Source organism: Juglans microcarpa x Juglans regia, chromosome 8S, assembly GCF_004785595.1.
Source record: "Juglans microcarpa x Juglans regia isolate MS1-56 chromosome 8S, Jm3101_v1.0, whole genome shotgun sequence".
NCBI lineage: Eukaryota > Viridiplantae > Streptophyta > Magnoliopsida > Fagales > Juglandaceae > Juglans > Juglans microcarpa x Juglans regia.
The window spans coordinates 18,865,182-18,892,398 of NC_054609.1; the positions used below are offsets into that span (position 1 = coordinate 18,865,182).

The 27,217-nt window shown below is 29.9% G+C and overlaps 3 protein-coding genes across 3 annotated transcripts in view; all 3 read right to left on the minus strand.

The window, feature by feature from the left end:
- LOC121244099 (disease resistance protein RUN1-like) overlaps positions 1-27,217 on the minus strand; it is a 209,133-nt gene that overhangs the window by 148,177 nt on the left and 33,739 nt on the right. The window contains exons 6-7 of the mRNA XM_041142145.1: positions 17,187-18,169; positions 16,125-17,068 (exon numbers count right to left, since the gene is read on the minus strand). Coding sequence (XP_040998079.1) covers positions 16,304-17,068; positions 17,187-18,169 — 1,748 coding nt within the window. The 3' untranslated portion in view covers positions 16,125-16,303. The remainder of the gene's footprint in view (positions 1-16,124; positions 17,069-17,186; positions 18,170-27,217) is intronic.
- LOC121244304 (disease resistance protein RPV1-like) lies at positions 75-3,551 on the minus strand. Its single transcript, XM_041142313.1, has 2 exons — positions 3,356-3,551; positions 75-873 (listed from the first exon to the last, which is right to left on the minus strand). Exon 2 carries the CDS (start codon positions 855-857, stop codon positions 75-77), a length of 783 nt encoding a protein of 260 aa, XP_040998247.1. The 5' UTR covers positions 858-873; positions 3,356-3,551.
- On the minus strand, positions 17,547-22,890 carry LOC121244103 (disease resistance protein RUN1-like). Its single transcript, XM_041142156.1, is given in 5 exon segments — positions 17,547-17,581; positions 18,305-18,595; positions 19,336-20,437; positions 22,358-22,692; positions 22,694-22,890. Coding segments are annotated over 5 exon segments (1,914 nt in total). The 5' UTR covers positions 22,859-22,890; the 3' UTR covers positions 17,547-17,560.

Consider the following 27,217-nt stretch of genomic DNA (forward strand, 5'->3'; position numbering starts at 1 on the left):
AACAGATTTCCCCTCGAAGAAACATGCAATGTGAAGAAAAATACTCTTTTCATCATTTTCCAGCCCATCATAGCTTATTTTAAGAATTTCATAAATATCCTTGGGAGGACTTCTTTATACTTTTTCAATGCACTTTTCCAATCTTGTATACTTCTACCATGCAAATATGAACCAAGCACTCTAAGAGCTAGTGGAAGGCCCTTAGCATAACCTATTATATCTTTTGTGAGTTCTACATAACTTTCAACTGGAGTGTCTCTTTCAAATGCATGCCAACTAAATAGCTGACGAGCTTGGTTGTCGTCCAATTCTTGCACTTTGTAGGTTGAATCAACTTTATGAGAAGTTAATAGACATTGATCTCTTGTTGTTATTACTATTCTACTTCCTGGACCAAACCAATTATGATTTCCAGCTAGTTGTTTTAATTGGCACAAGTCACTCACATCATCAAGAATTATAAGTACCCTTTTAGAGCAGAGCCTACGCTTTATAACATCAGTGCCTCCAACACTGCCAATATTAAAACTTCCAAAGTTTACTAAGAGATCAAAAAGAAGTTTCTCTTGCAGTTTGGCCAGACCGTCCACTAGACTCGAAATCTCTCTAACTTTTCCTAGAAAACATCTAGCTTCAAATTGATGTCCAATTGAGTTAAAGACTGCTTTGGCGAGAGTTGTTTTACCAATTCCACCAGTTCCATAAATCCCTATCATGAGAGTAATGTCATTTCTTCCGATTTCTAACTTAGTATTCAAGTCATTTAGATGAGAATCTAGTCCAATTGGATACTCAACATTGTCTAACTGGTATGTAGATTTAACTTTTGAGTCCACCCATTGAATGATTTTAACCATAAATTCATATTGACTCCTGCCAATACAAGGAAAAAGAACATTCAATGAGTCACATTTTTCACATAAAAAGATATGGAATTTCATTATTTATAAGTTGGTGTGTCAACACATCAACTATAGTATCTCACCCAATACAATTACGAAAAAAGTTCAAAAAAAATAAAAAGACTAATATATAAATTTTATACCAACTGATGTAGAAGATCATCTTCCACAAGGTCTAGTTACAAGGTTTTTTTTTTTTAAGATATGCTTACTCAATACCAATAAATTAGTATGAAACCAATAAAAATGAAACAAAAAGACACCATTGGGCCACTAGGGAAAAACAAGTTTCGCTACAATTTGCAACTCTAAGGCTATGTTTGAGTAGTGGAGTGACCTCCTATTTTATCAATATTTTTTTTTTATTAATTTTTACTACTATTCAATATTTTATCATTATTCTTTCACTACTTTTAATTATTATTTAATATTTTATTATTACTTTTTCAGTATTATTCATAGATCATCTGAGATCACCTCACTTTCCAAACACAACTTAAATTACAATGGCCACGACTACCACAAAATTAAAGAACTATAAAAGCAAATACAATTGTTCATAGCAGCACAAAAAATCTTGCTGAAAAAGATCAACACAGTGCACATATGCACAAACCATAACCAATGTAGCACAAGAAATGTAGAGATACAAAATCTACCCAAAGCATGAATCAAACCAATGCAAGGACAGCAAACAAGGAAGGCCGGGTGATTCATGGAGAATCTATGGCCTTTGGTGGCTGATGGATAATTGTGCTTTTCTTTTATAGTACTCTACTTAATTAATTAGATAGGAAGCACTACATTGAAGATTGAGGATTTATGTATGTTCTTGTTTGTTTGTAGGTAATTTTTACATTAAAAGCATTTGTTCAGATCATTTATTACTTCAAGTGTGATAAAGTTTCAGTTAGCTAATTGGTGTGCTTCTCCAGCATATGGATGCCTAGAAAATAATGGATTTGGAACTTCCTACTCGAGAAACGAAAAAGCTTAAGTTGTAATATTTGATCTGTTATGAGCCTACCATATGGCATGCACTTATGCAATTTGACAATCTGTTATAACTTATAAGAAATTAGGGATCACGATCTTACTTGGCACCTGAAATTATCTTTAAAAAAAAAAAAAAATAGAGGGAAACTCGAGAGAACTTACAGCAAGTAGGCAAGATTGATTCAAAATTTTTAAAATCTATAGTGACATATATAAATGTGCAAGTTCAATGTTAAATCCTTCGATCAAAGAGCTTAAGGACTTGTTTGGATGTAAGGTGATTTCGTGTAGAGTGTAAGAGTGTTTGTGAAATTGTTGTAAAACTTAAAAACTTTCTAAGACTATAGTTTGATATAGTTTTTAAAAAGTTGTGAGATCTATCATAAAAGTATGTTTAGATATGAAAAATATGTTGAAGAAGTCTCGAGAGATGATATAAGAAATAAACTTTTTATTAGTTAAATACATTTTTTGAAAGAGAGAACCATGCTCGTACTATTGTATAGCCTTCGGCCCAACGGTGGTTGCACCACTGGCAGCCAAAAAACTCAGTTTGATGTGGTGTCTAGCCACTCTATGGGATGGTTTTCTTGTAATTATGTGAAAATAGTTTCTTGAGTTTTTAATGCTTTAGAAAATATTTAATTTTCTTTTTAATTATTTTTTATATAATGATTAAGGAAGTGAATTTTAGTGTAATAGTGTATTTTTTTTTATTCTTTTAAAATATTTAAAGATGTTTAAAAAATTTAAAAAAATGTAAAATTTACACTAGTAGAGACGCCAAACGATTAAAACAGAACGACACACTAGCAGTACTCAATGATTTTTTTTATATTTTTCTTTTAAGTCATAACCTTTATCTTTGATCCGGGGAATTGATTGCTAGTCCAAATACATTGGTATAAGGTGGGCAAGGCCCAGTAAAGTCCACCCTGGTTGTAAGGCCCATGTCCCGTTAGTAATTAAACGAGAAAGACAATATCGAAACTTGGAATAAGTGTATGCATCCATTGGGTTTTTTCTCTAGTTTTCCTTCAAACTGAATAGGGGGAAAATTCCTCTGATAGATCTATAAAAATGACAAGCGTTATATTGAGCATGTGACAGCACATATTTTTTTAAAAGGTTAAGTTAAAAAATTGACATGTAATTTCAAAACTATATGTTTCTCACATATTCAAAAAACACATTATAATTTTTTAAATAAATAATTTGTTTGAAGAAAAACTCTATTATCAATTAATATAAGAGAAGTGTTACATACACAAAGAGAGTGCACAAATATAAACCTACAAATTCATATGATTTTATGTGATCTATTAGATCTACTTTAGAATAAAAATAATTTTATAATGTAGTGTGCTGCATCAAACTAAATCAGTTTGTGAGTTAACTTTTCTATGGATTATTTGTGACTAAACTAGTTCTCTTAGTATAATAGTTAAAAGAAGTACCTGTCTTCCAAATGTTCTCCAGCCAAACCGGCAACCTCTTTTAGGGCTTCCTCCCACCTCTGCACCTTCGGGTCCTCCTTGAACCTCTCCTGATGTTTAGCTAGTGCTTCTCCAAAACCTCCTCTCAAATGTCGTACATCCGATGGATCTACATGGTAAAATACTGGTAAAACAATTTGTTGTTTTGTTTCCTTACACTCAATGATAGAAATCATTGACTCCTCAATGGCTTTGAGAAGTGTAGGTGAAATTATCTCTCCTTTTTCAAGATCTTTGTCATCTTTGTAGACTTTGATTCCCTTATCTCGTAGAGCAGGGTATAGAAAGGCAGTAAAAGTATTGCGAGTATCTATTCCTCTAAAACTCAAGAATACATCGTAAGGCTGTTTAAGAGTGGAAGAAGAAGATGCGGATGAGGAAGAGGGTAAATTGAATGCCATTGAGGAACAAGTGTATGCAATTCAATTTTGATACAGAGAAGATGTCCACTAGTCTTAAGTAGAGAAGTAGGTGCAACTTTGCAAAATTATTGAAAAAGGAAAAATAAATAAAAAAGAAAAAGAAAAGAAAAGGAGGAGCAATTTCTTCACAAGCCTTTGAAATGCCTTTCGGTGGGTTTTGTAGTTAGCGTGGACCAGAAATCGTTGTCTCTATTCAAACTTATTGACAAGTTCCAGTTGGATTCGTGAAAATATCAGGCCACCTAACGCTTTAATTCCGAAAACCATTAAAGAAAAAACTGAATTCAAGTCAATTTTTCACTCCTCTAAGCGTGGACAATAATGCATTGATAAAGAAAAGAATTTACTTTCAAAAAATAAAAATAAAGAAAAGAGTAGCAACTTCTTTGTAATTTTCGGGCCACTCAACGTTTTGATCACGAAAACGCGTCGATGTATTAAATAGTATTAATATCAGAACAATGAAGAAAAAACACGTTTACAAAGCCCCCACACACGTGATGCTCACACAAAATATTAATATCAAAGCCCCACTTGTTTTTGTATTAATAATATTTATATCAAAGTCCCACTACTTGTGTTAATTCACATATTTGTATAAGAATAATATTCATATATATTCTCATTTTATTCCTTCATTTTGATTATTCATATATTTAATTTTTTTTTATTTATTGATTAAAAAAGTGACTATTAGGTAAAATTTAGATATTGAGATAAGATGAGATGATTTTAAATAAAAGGTAAAAATTAAAAGTTAAATAAAATATAATTAGAAACATGATGTTTCCTTACCTTTTTTTTTAAAAAAAAAAAGTAAATAAATGAATCAGTGTATTAATAAAGAAAAGAACAGCAACTTCTTGGCAACTTTAGGTTGGATTCGTGGAAATCTCAGTTCAATTTTCTTCTTGCACGTGGACAGTACGCTTCTCGAAAGGTAGACGTCCACACTCCTTGAATACAGAAGCAGATGCAGCTTTGCATCATCATAAGAAAATATGACGAAAAAATAAATAAGGACTTGGAAACCCACGGGCCACGGGAGAGAGAGTGTTCAGACTTTAGAGCCAACTATATATATTAAATCAATGATTGCCAAAAGATCAAAATTAAGTTGAATTTTTTTTTTAATTTTAAAATAATAATAATATTAAAAAATAATATTTTAATAATATTTTTTTAAAATTTTAACATTTATCTAAAATCATCTCACTATTTAAATAGGAGCTTAATACTACCTGATCAGCAAAATTATATCTTTATATTGAGTTTGTAATTAAGTGATCGATATTAACCTAAAAAGAAGGCTACCTAGCTATTGTCTAACCCTACTCCTTAAACATGAGAGAAAGAACAAAAAAATCTTCAAATTATCGTTCAATTTGAAATCATATCCTACACTATTCATTTTTCACAATCACAATCAATTTTTATCTCATATCATCATTATAATTTTTATAAATTTCTACATAAAATACAATCAATAATTTAACTATTTTGAATTTTAAAAACAATAATAATATTAAAAAAATATTTTAATAATATTTTATTCAATTTTTAATTTTTATCTAAAATTATATTATCTCATCCCACAATCCAAACTCTACCAAAATCTAACAATTAGACCCGGACTAATGTTTCTTGGCTGAAAAAGAGTTTTGCATATAGTCCAATCGGAGAAGTCGCCTATGGAGCTTTGGGTGGCATTTATCGTTAGCGTGGACCATAAGGCATTGTACGTCTCTGTTCAAACTTATTGAAAAGTTGCAGTTGGATTCGTGGAAATCTCAGGCCACCGAACGCTTAATTTCAAAACCGCGTCTCTCGTGAATTAAATAAATTAATATTAATACAGAACAACCAATAAAGAAAAAACAGGTGTAAATCTGTTGAAACTGCTTTCAAGTAAATATAAGTTTTCAAACTATCTCATTACTCTCTAACATAAGCAGTAAAAAAAAAATCTCACACAGAAAAAAGAATTTATTTTTGATTAATTTTATTATTAATTATTGATTATTATTTACTATTTTATTATTTTATTATTATTATTATTATTTACAAATCATCCAAAAGAATCGTTTCAGTATCCATAAGAGTCACGCTCAAAGTAACTCACTTACTTTGGCTGATAGACATATTTTATATTTTTATTTTTTTCTTATTTTTTTTTCATATTTTTTTAATATGTTTAAATATTTTTAAAAAATAAAAAAATACATCAATATTCTAAAAATTATTTTCTTAATAATTGAGTAAAAAATAATAATAAAAAAAATTAAATATACAAACAGCTAAATTAAATATAACCACGGTGACTTTGCTGGGCTGTGCCCACCTTGTATCAATTATTTAGGCACTAATTTGGATAATAAAGTATTTTGAGAATATTTTATTATTATTATTTATTTAATTGTTATTATTTATTTATTTTTTATTACGTTTTACTACTATTAAATATTTTATTATTATTTCTCATTATTATTCTCAAAATATCTAAAATCACCTCGTAGGCCTTCGGTCGCAATATTTCTTATTTTGTATTCTCAATACCTAAACGCGCGCAACCTTAATATAGCAATCAATTCCTCCCACGTCAAAGATGAGGGCACCGACTTAAAAGAAAAATATAAAAATAATTATATAAATTTATGTGAGATATCAAATTTTAAAGTTATCTTTATTGTAATATAAATTTAATTTTTCACATCAATACAACTAAACTCATTTATACACATGAGTTTATGAATTCATCTCATCTCATCTCATCATATTATTATAATTTTTTTAAAGAATAATTCTACGTATAATTGTGAAGTGCGTAAACGTTGCGTAATTATTTTAAAAAAGATTAAAGTTTATTATTAAAAAATTAATTTTTTTTATATGAATCTTATATTTTATTTATTTTTTTTAAAATGATTATGCGACGGTTATATAATTGATAGTTATAAATATATTTAATTTTTTTTAATTTTTATGTAAAATATAATAAATAATTTAATTTTTTTAAATTTTAAAATAATAATAATATTAAAAAGTAATAATATAATAATATTTTATTTACGTCTCATCTCATATCACGGTCTAAACTGCACCGGCAATATTAATATAATTTAAAACAGAAGGGCGTTTTCGTAATCAAAGCCATAGGGGCATGAGATTTTCACGAATCCAGCTGAAAGTTGCTATGAAGTTTCACTCTCTTCTTTATTTCCAGGACAACGATGTAATACCAACTACTCTGAAATTTGACCGAGATAAAATGAAATAAAATGTGATGAGATGAGATAAATTTAGTTGAGATAAAAATTAAAAGTTAAATAAAATATTTTTAAAATATTTTTTTAATATTATTTTTATTTTAAAATTTAAAAAAATTGTTAGATTTAATAGTATGATGAAGTTGCTACAACGCCACCAAAAGTGGCCTTTTTTAATTTAAGTTTTTTTTTTTTCTATTTGTCTATTTCATTGATCTAAATTAAGTTTAATAGTAAACTACATAGAGTTTCACAAAAATATATTTTTTTTTTAGGAGAGATCAATATATAGTCATGACGTTCTTTTAAATAAGTAAATTACTACCTTTAGAAAGGATTATGCATATACATTTTGCAACCAACTAAAGCAAATACGGCACTTCAATAAAAATAAAATTTAATTTTACAAAACTGTTCTTAATCTAATATGGAATTGTAAATGAGTTGTCTATTAATTATTTTCCATATAGAAAACTACAGAAACTTTAAACAACAATCTGAGTTGCACTAAGTCATAGTTAAAGATTAAAAAGAAATATAATCATATATATACACACACACGCACATACACCAATGAATTAGTTTACTATTTTTAGGTCTCGTTTGTTTTCAGAAAACAAATGAGATAATATGAAATAAGATAAAAGTTAAAAACTGTATAAAATATTATTAGAATATATTTTTGTAATATTATTTTTACTTTAAGATTTGAAAAAATTGAATTTTTTATTTTATTTTGTATGAAAATTTAAAAAAAATTGTAATGATTAGATGAGATGAGTTGAGAGTACTTATGAGAACAAGTAAGGCCTTAACTTCACCATTTTTCTAGGAGGTTTAACTTGTGAAAAAAACCAAATGTAAAGTCAAATATTATTTTTAGGGTCATCTTACTGTATTTTCTTCTAATACATGACGAACATCTTCATGAAATCATAATCTACTACGTTTGCCAGCTTCTTTAAGGAATTCTTGTTGAACAATTTCCTTAACCATTTATTGCGATAAGTCATGCATCTCAAACTATTTGTCAATATTTATGAGACACTTATCTCTAAGCCTTGCGATGTGGATAGTTGATGAAAAACCACAACAATCTAGTATTTCTATGACATATTTAACATTCTTTCCCTCGAAGAAACATGCAATGTCAAGGAAAATATCTTTTTCATTATCATCCAACCCATCATAGCTTACTCTAAGCATTTCATAAATACGCTTTTTATGATTTTTTTCATACTTTTCAAATGCACTTTTCCATTCTTGTATATTTCTACCACGCAACTCTGAACCAAACACTGTGAGGGCTAGTGGTATGCCCTTAGCATAACCTATTATACATTTTGTGAGTTTCACAAAACTTTCAACTGGCTTGTCTCTTTTAAATGCATGCCAACTAAATAGTTGAATAGCTTGGTTGTCGTCCAATCCTTGCACTTCATACATTGAATCAACCTTATGATAAGTTAATGAGAAAAGATATTTATAATTGTGAATTGTGTAACAACCGCATAATCGCTTTGAAAAAAGTGAATAAAATATGGGACTCACATGAAAAAAATTAATATTTTAATAGTGGACCCCACTCATTTTCAAAGCGATTACGCGGCAGTTGCACAATTCACGGTTGTATGTAGAATTACTCTAGGTTAATAGATGTTAATCTCTTGTTGTTATTATTATTCTGCTTCCTGAACCAAACCAATTATGATCTCCAACTAACTCTTTTAATTAGAGCAACTCATTCACATCATCAAGAATTAGAAGTAACATTTTAGAGCAAAGCCGACACTTTATAACATTAATACCTCGGGCACTACCAACATTAAAACTTCTAGAGTTTCCTAAGAGCTCTTCAAGAAGTCTCTCTTGTAGTTTGACCATGCCATCCTCTCGACTTGAAATTTCTCTAACATTTGCCAAAAAACATCTAGCTTCAAATTAATGTGCAATGGAGTTATATACTGCTTTGGTAATAGTTGTTTTACCAATTCTACCAATTCCATAGATCCCTATCATGAGAGTAGTCTCATTCCTTCCAATTTCTAAAAGAGCATTCAAGTCTTTTACACGAGACTCTAATCCAATTGGATACTCAACATTAATATTTAGGTATAATGTATATCTAACTATTTTTTAATCCATCCATTGAATGATTTTATAGATAAATTCAAATTCATTCCTGCGAATACAATGAAAAAGAACAATTAACGAGTCACATATTTCACATTAAAAGATATTGAATTTCTCTACTAACAAATAATCATGAAAAAAGTTACTACACTAATATATATATATATATATACACATTTTTATACTAGGTGATGTAAAAGATCTTCCATTTGCCATATGGTCTAGTTACAAGATTTTCTTTTCAGTTTTCCTTAATACCAATTAAATTTGTATGAAAACAACAAAAATGAAAACAAAAAGACACCATCGGGCCACTAGATAAAAAACAGGTTTCACCACCTACGAGGAGTCACTAGAAAGTAAGTCAGATAGCCCAGCCGAATCCAATCAAGTCCAAAGACATTGTGGGGCTGCAATTAGGAGTGGAAAATCATGTTTTTGAGTCGTGTTCATGTCGTATCAAGTCATAAATATTTGACTATATAGGTCAACCTGAAACCAAATTAACCTTTCTTTCTAAAAAAGAAAATAAGTGAACAAATTTTCAAGCTTCTTTAATGCCGTAAATGCCTATATATGTAAGATGGCCGTAATTTGTCGATAAAATACTTACGGATCGTAAAAGTAGTATAAGAGATTGAAGCATCAGCATTTCTCTTTACAATGCCTGCATGCAATTAAGGAAGATAAAGGTGAGGTTTCAATAGTTAACGGAGATGAAATTAATTGCAATGAAATTGACAGTTAAAAGTTGAATAAAATATTATTAAAATATTATTTTATAATATTATTAATATTTTAAAATTTGAAAAAAGTTGAATTGTTTGTTATATTTTGTATGTAAATTTAAAAAAATTGAAATAATTAGATGAGATGAGTTGTGTTGTGTTGACATCAACTCTCAATTTCAACTACAAATTTCCGACAATGATTGAACCCAAGGGCTAAAATATATTACCATTTCAAATGAATTCTCAATTATTGCCGACCTTGGTAATTGTTGAAATAAAGGTTGTCACCTTGGTAATTTCATTGAAAATTACCAATTCGCCCTTGAGGAGGAACCATCACTTAAAAATGCCTGAATTTCTCCAAGTCAACTCTGCACGTACTCGATGTAATTTCATATTTGCCTGTATGCACAACAGATGGCGTGGATTGTGTACCATCCTCCTCCACATTTACACTGTTTATTGGTTGTGAAACAACAGGTGAAATGGAAAGAACATAGACTTCGCAACTGAATAATGCTAGATGGGAGATGCACAAGGTTTTTGCAGCCAGTTGCAGATAAATATTGAAGCCGAGCAAGGTTACCAATTGATGAAGGTACCTCTTTTATATCAGAGTTGATGTAGATAGATCTTGGATATCAGAGTTGTTTACATAAAGGGTTTTGAGTTTAGTAAGGTTCTCAATTGATGAATGTAGTAGCTCTTTTATGCTGGTTCCATGAAGATCTAAATGACATAAAAATACTATTTCACACTAAATCTCTGGGAAGTCCTGCAGACTCCAACAACCATAAAGACTAACCCAACTAGAGATCTCAACTTCAATCTTTTTGGAAAAATTCTAAGCTTGCAGAATCCACTAACTAAAAAGACCACAAGCTTGTCAAGGAATTCAACAGAATGATGAACCTCAACTAAATTCTCGCAGTTTTCGAGATCCAAAGTCTCTAAATTTGGACCACTTGAAAGATCAAGACTTTTTGTTAAGAATTTACAACGAGATAAATACATATTTGTCAAGTTCTGTCCAAATTAAATAAAAGAAATCAATTAGCTTGAATCAAGTTCTGTTTCATAGTTTTAAAGAAAGAAATATTGAAAATAATAACGGTACCTTTGGGTTTAGGCTGCCAAATAGTTGAATTGTATGAAAGTTTGAAAGTTAGAGAAAGTTGTAATGATTAAGTTGAAAAAGTTATAATGATTAGTTTGAAAGTGTTTGTGTTTGAGTAATAATGTTTGAAAAGAAAATGAGATGGAATGAAATGAACTGAGATGGATGGGATGAGATGAAAACTACTTCCAAACATCCCCTGATACTAAACTATAGAAAGTCTAACAGAAGCATGTATATAAAAAGGGTTATGATACCGCTCTCTTACAATCCACTTCAAAGAAAATAAAAAGGCCTTTGTCATCTATGTAGGTTTAGGAACAACAATCGTTATTCACTTGTAGACACAACAGATGTGGTGCACTATTGTCTAACATCTTTTCCAATCTTTATTGAAATCGGGAATTTTTGTTAAGAATATACGGAAATAAAATATTGTTTTTATCAACCTCTGTCCAAAAAAGAAAAAAAAAAATTAGCTTGAAGGGAGTCTGGCTTGTAGTTTAAAGAAACAAATATTGAAAATAATGTTACCTTGATTTTTTTTTCAAGAAATGTAGAGATACATAACCTACCCAAAGCATGAATTAAACCATGGAATGTAGTGAAATATAACAACAATATTACCAAGCTGATCAAAGACAAGGATGGCCGGTTCATTCATGGAGATTGGAGACTCTATGGCGCCTGTGGTGCTGGCTGATGGAACAATTGTGCTTTCCTTTTACACTAAAAAGATGATATAGTTGTTCCATTTTTTTAGATCATTTTTTTTTAAAGTGGAAACACATTCATTCATAACATCAATTACAGTTACGGCTTTCAGCCAACACATGAGCAGAAATACAATTTGGGGTAGAAACAATATCTATTAGTTCTATTTCAAGAGAAACAACCTCTTTAGCTAGAATATGTGTACCCCATTAGCTTCACGTTTAACATGTCTAATCTTCCACTCAGAAACAGAAAACAACTTGATTTCATTTGTGATACAACAGAAATTTGCTGCAGATGAGTCCCTTTGTGAAATAGCATTAACAACTCTAGCTGAATCTCCTTAAAAAATAACCTGTTGCAGACCAAGATCCTTGCAGCAATGAGTTGCTTCTAAAAGACCTCGAGCTTCAGCTATTAAAGGCTCCCTACAGAAAATAAGGGGTTTCATTATATAGGCTTAGAACAGATCCAGTGCTGTCTCTTACAACAACACCAATACCAACTCAGAATGAATCTAACACTAACACACGACCCTTAATGTTGAATGCCAACTCAGAAGCAACAGTAGAGAGGGGAAATTGTTGCATCTTCAACAATTGAAACTGATGCACTGGTTGATCCCAACAAGAGTTTAGCAGAACAGAACAAGGCTATAACAGTAAGTGAAGTTCAATTCATTGTTCCCTATCAGTGCTCAGCTAGACAACAAAGTTAAGGTTGTCTCTCATTAACATAAAAATCAATCTACCTCATAAACATGATGAAAGAAAAAAAAACCTGGTAGCATGACATCGAAAAAAAATACTGTGTGGTGATCATCGATGGGCTAGCTTCATCCTAAATTAGTAAAACTTAAATTAAAGCTTATAAATACTCAAACAATAAAACATCTCTAGGCACCAAGAAAAAGTAATTAATTTCAAATATATATATATAGTTATTGTTAAATTATATATTTATTGAATAATTAGAATTAGTAGAAAACATTTTCTACATATTACTTGAGTGTACATGAAGCATTTCGAAAGAAAATGCAGGTGTGACGATTTGGAATGGATGGTAAACTATGTGAATCTAACTTTTAAAAGAAAATTATTCTCTAACCAAGTCCGGCCCTAGTCAAGGACCTATGGACTAAAGGGCATAAGGCCTGGTCTCCGAAGAGTCATTCTACTCATAATTTTCATCACCACACATTACACTTTTAGTCATCACTAATACACCATACATTTAGAAAGAAAAAAAAATAACAAATAAAAAAATTATATGTGATGTGTAGTGTAGAAAATGATGAATAAATTTTTTTGTCTCCAAATGGGAGAAATACCAAGCTCCCCACCTCTATATAAAAAATAAAAAGACCGACCATAACTCATGAATTATGATATTTAAGTCTTCGACCCTTATCTAATTAAGAAAATACCTACAAATTTTCACTTCCTGTCGCATTGGTGCAAATCAGAAAAACACTAAGAAAATCACAAAATACGGAGCAAATCTCAAAAACAGACCCAATAATTTGAAAAGAGTGGAAAATGGAATTTCATGTGATGTCTGTGATGTGCATGTGCTTTAGACGTGGGATTTTCCTTAACACTAACTTACAAAAGAGAAGCATTGGCAGCTCTAAATGGAGTCCAGGCCGGGTCCACTCACAGCAAATCAAAAAGATCATCTTGGAGGGAGACTCTACCTTGAACGAGTCAGCTCCAATCTCAGATTGGACAATTGAAGGCATATTCTGGGACACAAAATTCTTGCATCAGAGCTTTGAAAGTTGGAAAGCAAGTAAAATACATTGTTCTTAGATTCGATACGCGCATTCCATTACACAATGAGTAGCTTCAAACAAGTTATTCGGAAGCATCCTCTGATAAAAATACCTCTTCTGTTGGAATTCCATAGTGAAAAAGAAGTTTTTAAAAACCATAATCTATTATTATTCCAGCCTTAATGAAGCTCACAACTTCCCAAAAAAAAAAAAAAAGAGAAGAGGATGGTTATCTATTAACTTATCAAAGGAAAAATACATTTTACAAGGAAGAGCTTGTAGGCTACAAAGAATCTCAAAACCGAACTCATAAAAAACCTAAAGCATAGGATTAAGGCATCAAGTGACAATTTTTTATTTTTTTATTTTTTTATTTTTTTTAAAAGAAGAGGATGATACTCTAATTTTATTAATATCCCTTTATTTACGATGGATGAATACCTTTTACAAGCAAGAGCTCGAGAGTTAAAAAAAAAAAAAATCTAAAACCTAAAGCCTAGGAGTAAACAAAAATTTCACTCTCATTCATTAAAGTAAAAGAAAAATATAAGAGCAGCAACATTAAAGCTAATGCCTTAGAAAAGGAATACCTGATCAATCTGTTGTGAAAAATTGACCAGCCATGTACGTGCTTGGAAAGCTGAGAGAGATGTGAAACAAACCGTATTTTCATCAAGCAATGACATGATCAAGCGTTTACTCATACATTCAATGGGGAAGGTTGCTCTCGGGCTTCAGGGAACCACAACAATTTCTTCCTCACATCTCTCAATTATTTTAATCACTTCTGTGAATATCGTTCCTTCATAAAGTAATTTCAGCATCATATATTTTTAAATCCTCAGGCATAACCAATCCAAGATTACAATAACATGAGTCAATTTTCACCTTCCATTTATACAAAAAATTTATTTTTCCTTGTCTCAAAAGTAAGGCTCGAAAAATAGGAATCGTATAAGGACTGATTTAATATATCGGGTGATTCAATAAATTGAATCGGATGATTTATGACAATTTTGAATCGATTATTTCAATGTTAAAAAAATGTATTAAAAATCAAATATAATGAAATTCAAGCATTTAATATCATGTATAAAAGAGTAAAAATATACATTTATTGACTAATTTCAATAAAATATTATATGAATATAAATAGTTTCAATAAATATGTAATTTATGTATTTAATTTCATAGACATTTTTTGCCTCATATGCCAAGAAGATAAAGAACATTCAATTATAAGCACATGGCGAGTGTAGTATTTTATACACAATCACAATCACAAACCTAATACAAAATACTCATTCATCTCCTAATTTCTTTGTTCAACTAAAGAAAAGAAAGAACTGCATGTTTTACTTTTTAATTTTTCTACAATTCTTATTGAATATAATAATGAAAAAGTTAATATATGTTTAATTTTATCGACTGCATCGAACCTTTTTTCTAGCCTTGCTCAAAAGCAAGTCCTTAAGAAGAATTTAAAAAGATAGAAGGATACCGAGTTAGCACTGTTCACTCAACCCAACCCGACCCAACTCAAAAAATATAATTCTGAACAAGTAGTTCCGAACCGAATATGTAAGCCCGAATTTCCGGCCCAAATCCAAATCCCAAAAATAATTTGTTGACCCGACCCAACCCGATTTTGTATTTGTTTTGTTGTTTTTAAAAAAGATAAATTGTTTATATGATACAAAAATTTGATTTCCATTCTTTGCAAAAAGAATGTAAAATGAGAATCCAATCTCTGGTTCAATCTTTTAGCCATAGAAAAAAGTATAAAATCTGAGGCCTTGTTTGCTTCAATGAGTGGAGAAATTCTTGGACAGGATATTTATTGCATGGAGTACAGAAAAAAGGTATAAACATTGAAGAAGATTTTATCAAATTATTTTTTGCATGGCTTGTCATGTTGCAATTCCAAACATATCTTCAAGCGGCTATGCTTTTAAGAAGAATGTTTCTTATGGGAAGAACTTTCGTTGCAAACCTAATATTTTCATACCACTAAAAATAAATGCTAAAAATAAATGATTCCACTAAAATGCTATTTTAGTTAAAACGCATTATGAACAATCAAGCTTCAACTAGTAGGGATGGGAAAATGAAGCATCTTCAACACTTGAAAAACTGATGCACTGGTTGGTCCCAAACAAGAGTTTAGCCTAACAGAACAAGGCTTTAACAGTAAGTGAATTTCAATTCATTGTTTCCTATCAGTGCTCAACTAGACAACAAAGCTAAAAGATGTCTCCCTAACTAGCTGTAACTCATTAACATAAAAATCAATCTACCTCATAAACATGATGAAAGGAAAAAAAAAAAACTGGTAGCATGACAGAATTAGTGTTAGTTATTCCAGTGTTATGATTATCGATGGGCTTTATCCTAAATTAGTAAAACTTAAATTAAAAGAAACCAGGCTATTTTTTTCTATTTTTGGTAGTATTAATTAAAGCTTATAAACAGTCGAACAATATAACTTCTCTTGGCACCAACAAATATTAAATTGTGCAGATGAAATAACCAATGCACAAAAAAGAAATAAATTACCGTAAATTAAGAGATACCTTCTACGTTAGCATTTGATACGAGTCTGTGTGACAGCTTCACATGATCTACAAATTGTTTGGTATCATGGATAGTGATATGTTTGGTTCAGTTCGGATTCCATCTTCTCAAGTTCATGCATCTCCCTATCTCAAGAAGGCAGCAAACAACGACAAAAATTGAAGATTGCACCTTTTAATTACAACCCAAGTTTAAGCTCTAAATCCAAATCTTGCTTTGGATGCTCATCATTATTCTCTAATTCCGTTATTCTAATGCCCATAGTTGAGGAATGCTGCCTCTTTTGTTGAAGATACAAATTGAATTCGAGGTTGCAATCATATCCATCATGACAACGCCTCTTACCAAATCTTTCATTCAGATTTTCGTCATCATTCTCTAATCCCAAATCTTCATTTGGATTCTCGTTGTCATCCTCTAATTCCGAAATTGAGGAATGCCTTTTTCCATACACTAAATCTAGTGAACTGTCACTTTTTTCATCACTATTTGAATAAACAAATTCGGAACCAAGCCTTGGCAAATGGATCCCAACCCTTCTAATGACTAGGAGCTCTGACTTACATTCAAAACTAAACCTTGAAACGGCTTGTTTATTGGGTCTGTTGTAACTCGTCCAGCACATCAATACATGGTCTGAGACCATTGAAGAAAATCTGATAGATTCTTGAAAATAATATACGTACTCTGAATTCGAGCCATCATGGATTTTGACAGCAATAGAACCCATCTTACCTATTGAGTTAGTGATCCCAACTCTATATGCAAAAACAAGATAGAAAACTATGTGATTCCAATGATGTGGTGGATCAACATCTATTTCACACAGATTACCATCATGGGCCTCCTTGCGATAGATGAACCAGCTTGGAATCCTCTTTCCTGGAAATATAATGGAAATATATTTGAAGTGGTGTGCCCAATTTTGTTCCTTAGAATGTATCTGTTATATGAATAAAAAATAAAAAAAACTTTCAGCAATGCAAGTTATAAATTAACCAAGGTAGGTCACACACAAATCACATGTTGAAAAAGAGAGAGAGGAAAAGAGACGTACATACCTGATCTTCCCATGAAGGAATCAGTTTGTGGCATCCGTACAAGTCAATCCTTAGGTGGTTAGGAAAATTCGTTCCATTGTTTTTAACAAGTATTTCAGATGGTAGTGCAAAACTTTCCAATGACGTGCATTCACGAGCTTCAACGCTTGCTATACTTGATGGAAGAGGTAAAATTTCTTCAAGTTTCTTGCAATTGTTCAAACAAAGGTCTCGCAACCTATCAAATCTGACGCTTTGAGGTGGAAAGATAACAATATCACTCCCACTTAGATCTAACTCAACCAAAGCGGGAAAGTAATTGTTGCCATTTGTGAAGAAATTTGATTCTGACAGGCAACAGAATCGAAGACTTAAATCATATAGCGATTCCCAAATTATCGTGCTTGAGGAGGAACCTGCATCATTAAAAATGATTGAATTTGTCGGAGTCAATTCTGCAATTTCACATTCTTCGCCTGTAGACACAACAGATGGCATGGAGTGTGTACCATCCTCTTCCACCTGTCTAATGTGTATTGGTACTTGTGAATAACCGTCGACTTTGACAATACGCGGTAGACTTTGCAACTGATCAATGCAGCCGACTACCTCTAATTCATTAAGCCGAGTAAGAATTGATGAAGGTAGTTCTTTTAGACTAGAGCGTTGTAGATGTAACGTTTCAAGTCCTTTGAGGTTCTCAATTGACGAAGGTAGTTCTTTTATGCTAGTTTCACCAAGATTTAACATATGTAAAAATTCAATTTCACACTCAATCTCTGGAAAGTCTTCAAGATTCCAGCAACCACCAAGATGAAAAACACGTAGAGATCTCAACTTGAATCTTTTCGGCAAAATCCTAAGCTTGCAGCATCCACTTACAAGAAAACTCGAAAGCTTATCAAGGAATCCAACGGAATCATGAACCTCAACTAAGTTCTTACACAATCCAAGATACAAGATCTCTAAATTTGGACTACTTGAAAGATCAGGAATTTTAGTTAAGAATTGACAATAACTTAAATTCATAAATGTCAAGTTCTGTCCAAATAAAATAAAATAAATGTATTAGTTTCAATGAAATTCTAGTTGTTTCATAGTAATTTGAAAGAAAGAAATATTGAAAATAATAGTGGTACCTTGGATTTTAGGCCGCCTAACTCCTTGATGAGGCTATTAGGCATTTCAAATTCAACGAGCTTTTTTCCATGAAAATTAGAAGGCAAAAATGACAAAGGATTTCTAGGCCAATGAAGCACTCTTATCTCATTAGAGAGATAATTCGGTGGTCCTCCAGAAAATTGTGCATTCTGGTTTATATGCAATAATCGAAGATTCACCATCTTCTTAAATACCTTGGAATCCAAGCATATCTTGTGATCATGGCCTTCAGGAATATCTAACAGAATCACTTCAATGCTGTCTGTTCCCTACAAAGACATACAAAGGCATAAGTATCCCAACAAAATCAAATCATAAAGATCACTTGCTAATAAAAATCATGGAAACACAGAGAAACCAAAACAAATTAAGCTTAAATTATTGAAATGAAAAATTTTAATAAATTAATTTTCAAAAAATCAAATCAATTAACATTATAAACTAAAAAATAGGAAAATGAAAACTTAATATTATAAAATTTCATTATTTAAGTTTTTTTGTTTCTATTTTTCTATTTTATTTATATAAATTAAATTTAATGCTAAACTACAGAAAGTTTCAATAAAACAAAAAATATAATTTTTTGAGGAGAGAATTGGATTTTCTTTTAAGAAAAGTAAATTGTTAACTTTAACGGGAGCATATATATTATATAGAAATGGTCATGATATACATGCAAACTCTTTTATAATCCATTTTGCAATCAACTAAAGCTAACACGTACGCTATTTCAATAAAAATAAATTTTAACTTTAAAAACTGTTCTTAAGAGGTTGCAAGAGTTGTAGGTTAACCATTTTCCATATAGAAAACTACCAAAACTTAACAACTCATGAGTTCCATTGGTCATAGTTACGAATAGAAAATAAAATATAATCATATATAATATATAAACACACATGCAACAACGAGTTACTTCACCATTTTTAACTTCAACATTTTTTTGGGAGTTTCACTTGTGAATAGAAAGCGAATATAAATTCAAAGGTTTTTATTAGTGTGATCTTACCGTATTTTCTTCAAATACATGGCGAACATCTTCATGAAACCACAATCTACTACGCTTGCCAGCTTCTTTGGACGATTCTTGTCGAACAATTTCTTTACCCATTTCTTGCAATAAGTCATGCATCTCCACACATTGAGAATAATTAATATTGATGAGACACTTTTCTTTAAGCCTTGCAATACCACAATATGATGAAAAGCCTAGTATTTTCATGACATATTCAACAGAGTTCCCCTTGAAGAAAATTGCAATGTCAAGAAAAATATCCTTTTCTTCATCCTCCAACCCGTCATAGCTTATTTTAAGAATTTCATAAATATTCTTGTGAAGACTTCTTTCAAACTTTTCCAATGCACTTTTCCATTCTTGTATTCTTCTACCACGCAAATATGAACCAAGCACTTTAAGAGCTAGTGGAAGGCCCTTAGCATAACCGATTATAGCTTTTGTGAGTTCTACATAACTTTCAATTGGATTGTCTCTTTCAAATGCATGCCAACTAAATAGTTGAATAGCTTGGTTGTCGTCTAATCCCGGCACTTTGTACGTTGAATCAACTTTATGAGAAGTTAATAGACGTTCATCTCTTGTTGTTACTACTATTCTACTTCCTGGACCGAACCAATTATGATTTCCAGCTAGTTTTTGTAATTGGCATGACTCGCTCACATCATCAAGAATTATAAGTACCCTTTTAGAGCAGAGCCTATGCTTTATAACATCAGTACCTCCAACACCGCCAATATTCAAACTTCCAAAGTTTCCTAAGAGCTCATAAAGAAGTTGCTTTTGCAGTGTGACCAGACCGTCCACTTGACTCGATTTCTCTCTAACATTTGCTAGAAAACATCTAGCTTCAAATTGATGTCCAATTGAGTTAAAGACTGCTTTGGCGAGAGTTGTTTTACCAATTCCACCAATTTCGTAAATCCCTATCATGAGAGTAATGTCATTCCTTCCAATTTTTAACTTAGTATTCAAGGCATTTAGAGGAGAATCTAGTCCAATTGGATACTCAGCAATGTCTAACTGGGATGCAGTTTTAATATCTATTGTCGAGTCCACCCATTGAATGATTTTATGCATAAATTCATATTCATTCCTGCCAATACAAGGAAAAAGAACATTCAATGAGTTACATTTTTCACATGAAAAGATGTGAATATTTAATGGATATTCATGGAGAGTCTATGGCGCCTTTGGTGGCTAATGGATAATTGTGCTTTCCTTTTATAGTACTCTACTTAATTAATTAGCTAGATAGGAAACGCTACATTGGAGATTGGGAATATTTATGTATATATGTTCTTGTTTGTTTGTAGGGTTTTACATGAAAGTTTCTGTTAACTAATTGGTGCAGTTCTCCTACATATGGATGCCTAGAAAATAATGGATTTGGAGCTTCCTATTTGAGAAATGAAAAAACTTAAGTTGTAATATCTGATATGTTATGAGCCTAGCATATGGCATGCACTTATGCAGTTTGACAATCAATTAATATTTGTAAGAAATTAGGGATCACCACCTTACTTAGCACATGAAACTATCCTTTAAAAAAAAAAAAAAAAAAGCAAAAGATAGAGGAAAACTTGAAAGAACTTACAATAAGCAGGCGAGATTGATCCAAAATTTTTAAGACAATAGTTTGTGTAGAGTGTAAGTATTTGAGAAATATTTGTAAAACATAAAAACTTTTTAAGACAATATATAGTTTGATATAGTTTTAAAAAAGTGGAGAGACTTATCATAAAAGCATATTTAGATATGAAAAATATACTGAAGAAGTCTTGAGATATGATATATATATATAATAAATAAACCTTTTTTTAGTTAAATACTTGTTCTAAAGAGAAAACCATACTCGTACTGTTGTATTGCCTCTGGCCAATGGTGGCTGCACCACTGGCAGCCAAAAAACTTGGTTTGACGTGGTGTCTAGCCACACTATGGGATGGTTTTCTTGTGAATATGTGAAAATGGTTTCTCGAGTTTTTAATGCTTTACAAAATATTGAGGAGTTTTAATTAAGATTATAGGTCATGTTATATGTTTGGAAATGAAACAACTTTTAACTTAAAAGATTATCTTTGAATTTTTAGACGGTTTTGATTGCCAACCATTGTCTTATATAAATGAAGTTTATAAACTCATTTGTATTGATGTGAAAAAGTTAAATTTATTTTATAATGAAAATAAATTTAAAATTTGACGTCTCACGTAAGTTTATATAATGATATTAGAAAATGATAATATATCACATGAGTTTCTTTCTTAATTTTGACTGATCATATATTTAATTTATTTATTTATTTATTTTGTTAATGATTAAAGAAGTGAATTTTAGTATATTAATATATTTTAAAAAAAAATATTTAAAGATATTAAAAAAAGTAAAAAAATAAAAATAAAAATTTAAAAATGTAAAATTTGAACTTGTGAATACGCCGAACGATCAAAACTGAGCAATACAGCAGTAACAATACTCAAAAGATTTTTTTATATTTTTCTATGCCCGTTTTGGGGTGTTTGTTATAAGGTGGGCAAGTATAAGGTGGGCAAGGCCCAGTAAAGTTCAAGGCCACCGTGGTTATAAGGCCCATGTGCCGTTAATGTTAAACGAGAAAAACAATAACGAAAATAGGAATAGATGAGATGTAGCTTGATTGAAATAAACTTTCAGCTTTTAAAATGAAGGTATTCGGTTTGAAACACTCTCTCTCCAAATGTATAAAAAAAATTAAAAAAAATGAATAAATGTATGCATTCATTGGGTTTTTATCGTGAGTTTTTCTTCAAATTAGATTGGAAGAAAATTTCTTTGATACATATATAAAAATTACAGTCATTATATATCGAGCATGTGACAGCTCATGCTTTCTCAAAGGCTAAGTTAAAAAATTGACATTTCATTCAAAATTATATGTTTTTCACATACACAAAGAATACATGATAATTTTTTTAATAAATAATTTTGCTTGAAGAAAAACTCTATTCTCAATTAATATAATAGTTAAAGAATTACCCGTCTTCCAAATGTTCTCCAGACAAACCGGCAACCTCTTGTAGGCTTTCCTTCCACTTTTGCACCTTTGGGTTCTCCTTGAATCTCTCCTGATGTTTAGCCAAAGCTTCTCCAAAACGTCCTCTCAGATTTCGTACTTCTGATGGATCTACATGGTAAAATACTGGTAAAACAATTTGTTGTTTTGTTTTCTTACACTCAAGGATCTTCGTTAGCTCCTCCAAGCACCATGTAGATGATGCATAGTTTGAAGATAATACAATGATAGAAATCATTGACTCCTCAATGACTTTGAGAAGTGTAGGTGAAATTGTCTCTCCTCTTTCAAGATTTTTTCTCATCTATGTAGGTTTTGATTCCCCTTTGACATAGAGTATGATATAGATAGGTAGTAAAAGTATTGCGAGTATCTATTCCTCTAAAACTCAAGAATACATCGTAAAGCCATTTGAGAGTGGAAGAAGAAGAGGCGGAGGAGGAAGAGGGTAAACTGAATGCCATTGAGGAATAAGTGTATGCAATTCAATTTTGATACAGAGAAGATGTCCATTAGTCTTAAGTAGAGAAGTAGATGATGCAACTTTGCACAATTATTGAAAAAGAAAAAATAAATAAAAAGAAAAAGAAAAGAAAAGGAGTAGCAATTTCTTCACAAGCCTTTGAAATGCCTTTCGGTGGGTTTTGTGGTTAGCGTGGACCAGAAATCGTTGTCTCTATTCAAACTTATTGACAAGTTCCAGTTGGATTCGTGGAAATATCAGGCCACCTAACGCTTTAATTCCGAAAACCATTAAAGAAAAAACTGAATTCAAGCCAATTTTTCACTCCTCTAAGCGTGGACAATAAGGCATTGATAAAGAAAAGAATTTACTTTCAAAAAATAAAAATAAAGAAAAGAGTAACAACTTCTTTGTAATTTTCGGGCCACTCAATGTTTTGATCACGAAAACGCGTCAATGTATTAAATAATATTAATATCAGAACCATTGAAGAAAAAACACGTTTGCAAATCCCCCACACACGTGATGCTCACACAAAATATTAATATTAAAGCCCCACGTGTTTTTGTATTAATAATATTTATATCAAAGTCCCACTACTTGTGTTAATTCACATATTTGTATAAGAATAATATTCATATATATTCTCATTTTATTTCTTTATTTTGATTATTCATATATTTAATTTTTTTTATTTATTGATTAAAAAAGTGACTATTAGGTAAAATTTAGATATTGAAATAAGATGAGATGATTTTAAATAAAAGGTAAAAATTAAAAGTTAAATAAAATATAATTAGAAACATGATGTTTCCTTACCTTTTTTTTTAAAAAAAAAAAAAAGTAAATAAATGAATCAGTGTATTAATAAAGAAAAGAACAGCAACTTCTTGGCAACTTTAGGTTGGATTCGTGGAAATCTCAGTTCAATTTTCTTCTTGCACGTGGACAGTACGCTTCTCGAAAGGTAGACATCCACACTCCTTGAATACAGAAGCAGATGCAGCTTTGCATCATCATAAGAAATATGACGAAAAAAAAAATAAGGACTTGGAAACCCACGGGCCACGGGAGAGAGAGTGTTCAGACTTTAGAGCCAACTATATATGTTAAATCAATGATTGCCAAAAGATCAAAATTAAGTTGAATTTTTTTTTTAATTTTAAAATAATAATAATATTAAAAAATAATATTTTAATAATATTTTTTTAAAATTTTAACTTTTATCTAAAATCATCTCACTATTTAAATAGGAGCTTAATACTACCTGATCAACAAAATTATATCTTTATATTGAGTTTGTAATTAAGTGATCGATATTAACCTAAAAAGAAGGCTGCCTAGCTATTGTCTAACCCTACTCCTTAGACATGAGAGAAAGAACAAAAAAATCTTCAATTATCATTCAATTTGAAATCATATCCTACACTATTCATTTTTCACAATCACAATCACAATCAATTTTTATCATATATTATCATTATAATTTTTATAAATTTCTACATAAAATATAATCAATAATTTAACCATTTTGAATTTTAAAAACAATAATAATATTAAAAAATATTTTAATAATATTTTATTCAATTTTTAATTTTTATCTAAAATTATATTATTTCATCCCACAATCCAAACTCTACCAAAATCTAACAATTAGACCCGGACTAATGTTTCTTGGCTGAACTAAGAAGTCGCCTATGGAGCTTTGGGTGGCATTTATCGTTAGGGTGGACCATAAGGCATTGTCTCTGATCAAACTTATTGAAAAGTTGCAGTTGGATTCGTGGAAATCTCAGGCCACCGAACGCTTAATTCCAAAACCGCGTCTCTCGTGAATTAAATAAATTAATATTAATACAGAACAACCAATAAAGAAAAAACAGGTGTAAATCTGTTGAAACTGCTTTCAAGTAAATATAAGTTTTCAAACTATCTCGTTACTCTCTAACATAAGCAGTAAAAAAAAAAAAATCTCACACAGAAAAAAGAATTTATTTTTGATTAATTTTATTATTAATTATTGATTATTATTTACTATTTAATTATTTTTATTTTTATTATTATTATTATTTACAAATCATCCAAAAGAATCGTTTCAGTATCCATAAGAGTCACGCTCAGAGTAACTCACTTACTTTGACTGATAGACATATTTTATATTTTTATTTTTTTCTTATTTTTCTTTTCATATTTTTTTAATATGTTTAAATATTTTTAAAAAATAAAAAATACATCAATATACTAAAAATTATTTTCTTAATAATTGAGTAAAAAATAATAATAAAAAAATTAAATATACAAACAGCTAAATTAAATATAACCACGGTGACTTTACTGGGCTGTGCCCACCTTGTATCAATTATTTAGGCACTAATTTGGATAATAAAGTATTTTGAGAATATTTTATTATTATTATTTATTTATTTGTTATTATTTATTTATTTATTATTACGTTTTACTACTATTAAATATTTTATTATTATTTCTCATTATTATTCTCAAAATATCTAAAATCACCTCGTAGGCCTTCGGTCGCAATATTTCTTATTTTGTATTCTCAATACCTAAACGCGCGCAACCTTAATATAGCAATCAATTCCTCACGTCAAAGATGAGGGCACCGACTTAAAAGAAAAATATAAAAATAATTATATAAATTTATGTGAGATATCAAATTTTAAAGTTATTTTTATTGTAATATAAATTTAATTTTTCACATCAATACAACTAAACTCATTTATACACATGAGTTTATGAATTCATCTCATCTCATCTCATTATTATAATTTTTTTAAAGAATAATTCTACTTATAATTGTGAAGTACGTAAACGCTGCGTAATTATTTTGAAAAAGATTAAGGTTTATTATTAAAAAATTAATTTTTTATATGAATCTTATATTTTATTTACTTTTTTAAAATGATTATGCGACAGTTATATAATTTATAGTTATAAATATATTTAATTTTTTTTAAATTTTTATATAAAATATAATAAACAATTTAATTTTTTTAAATTTTAAAATAATAATAATATTAAAAAATAATAATATAATAATATTTTATTTACGTCTCATCTCATATCACGGTCTAAACTGCACCGGCAATATTAATATAATTTAAAACAGAAGGGCGTTTTCGTAATCAAAGCCATAGGGGCATGAGATTTCCACGAATCCAGCTGAAAGTTGCTATGAAGTTTCACTCTCTTCTTTATTTCCAGGACAACGATGTAATACCAACTACTCTGGAATTTGATGGAGATGAAATGAGATGAGATGAAATGAGATAAATTTAGTTGAGATAAAAATTAAAAGTTAAATAAAATATTTTTAAAATATTTTTTTAAAATTATTTTTATTTTAAAATTTTAAAAAATTGTTAGATTTAATAGTATGATGAAGTTGCTACAACGCCACCAAAAGTGCCTTTTTTAATTTAAGTTTTTTTTTTTTTCTATTTTTCTATTTCATTGATCTAAATTAAGTTTAATAGTAAACTACATAGAGTTTCACAAAAATATTTTTTTTTTTTTAGGAGAGATCAATATATAGTCATGACGTTCTTTTAAATAAGTAAATTACTACCTTTAGAAAGGATTATGCATATACATTTTGCAACCAACTAAAGCAAACACGGAACTTCAATAAAAATAAAATTTAATTTTACAAAACTGTTCTTAATCTAATATGGAATTGTAAATGAGTTGTCTATTAATTATTTTCCATATAGAAAACTACAGAAACTTTAAACAACAATCTGAGTTGCACTAAGTCATAGTTAAAGATTAAAAAGAAATATAATCATATATATATACACACACGCACATACACCAATGAATTAGTTTACTATTTTAGGCTTCATTTGTTTTCTGAAATGAGATAAAGTTAAAAATTGTATACAATATTATTAGAATATATTTTTTAATATTATTTTTACTTTAAGATTTGAAAAATTAAATTTTTTATTTTATTTTGTATGAAAATTTGAAAAAATTGTAATGATTAGATGAGATGAGTTGAGAGTACTTGTGAGAACAAATAAGGCCTTAACTTCACCATTTTTCTAGGAGGTTTAACTTGTGAAAAAAACCAAATGCAAAGTCAAAGATTATTTTTAGGGTCATCTTATCGTATTTTCTTCTAATACATGACGAACATCTTCATGAAATCATAATCTACTACGTTTGCCAGCTTCTTTAAGGAATTCTTGTTGAACAATTTCCTTACCAATTTCTTGCGATAAGTCATGCATCTCAAACTATTTGTCAATATTTATGAGACACTTATCTCTAAGCCTTGCGATTCTGATAGTTGATGAAAAACCACAACAATCTAGTATTTCTATGACATATTTAACAT

Coding starts and splice junctions, on each gene's coding strand:
- LOC121244304 (XM_041142313.1), bottom strand. CDS start 857: ATGGTTAAAATCATTCAATGGGTGGACTCAAAAGTTAAATCTACATAC.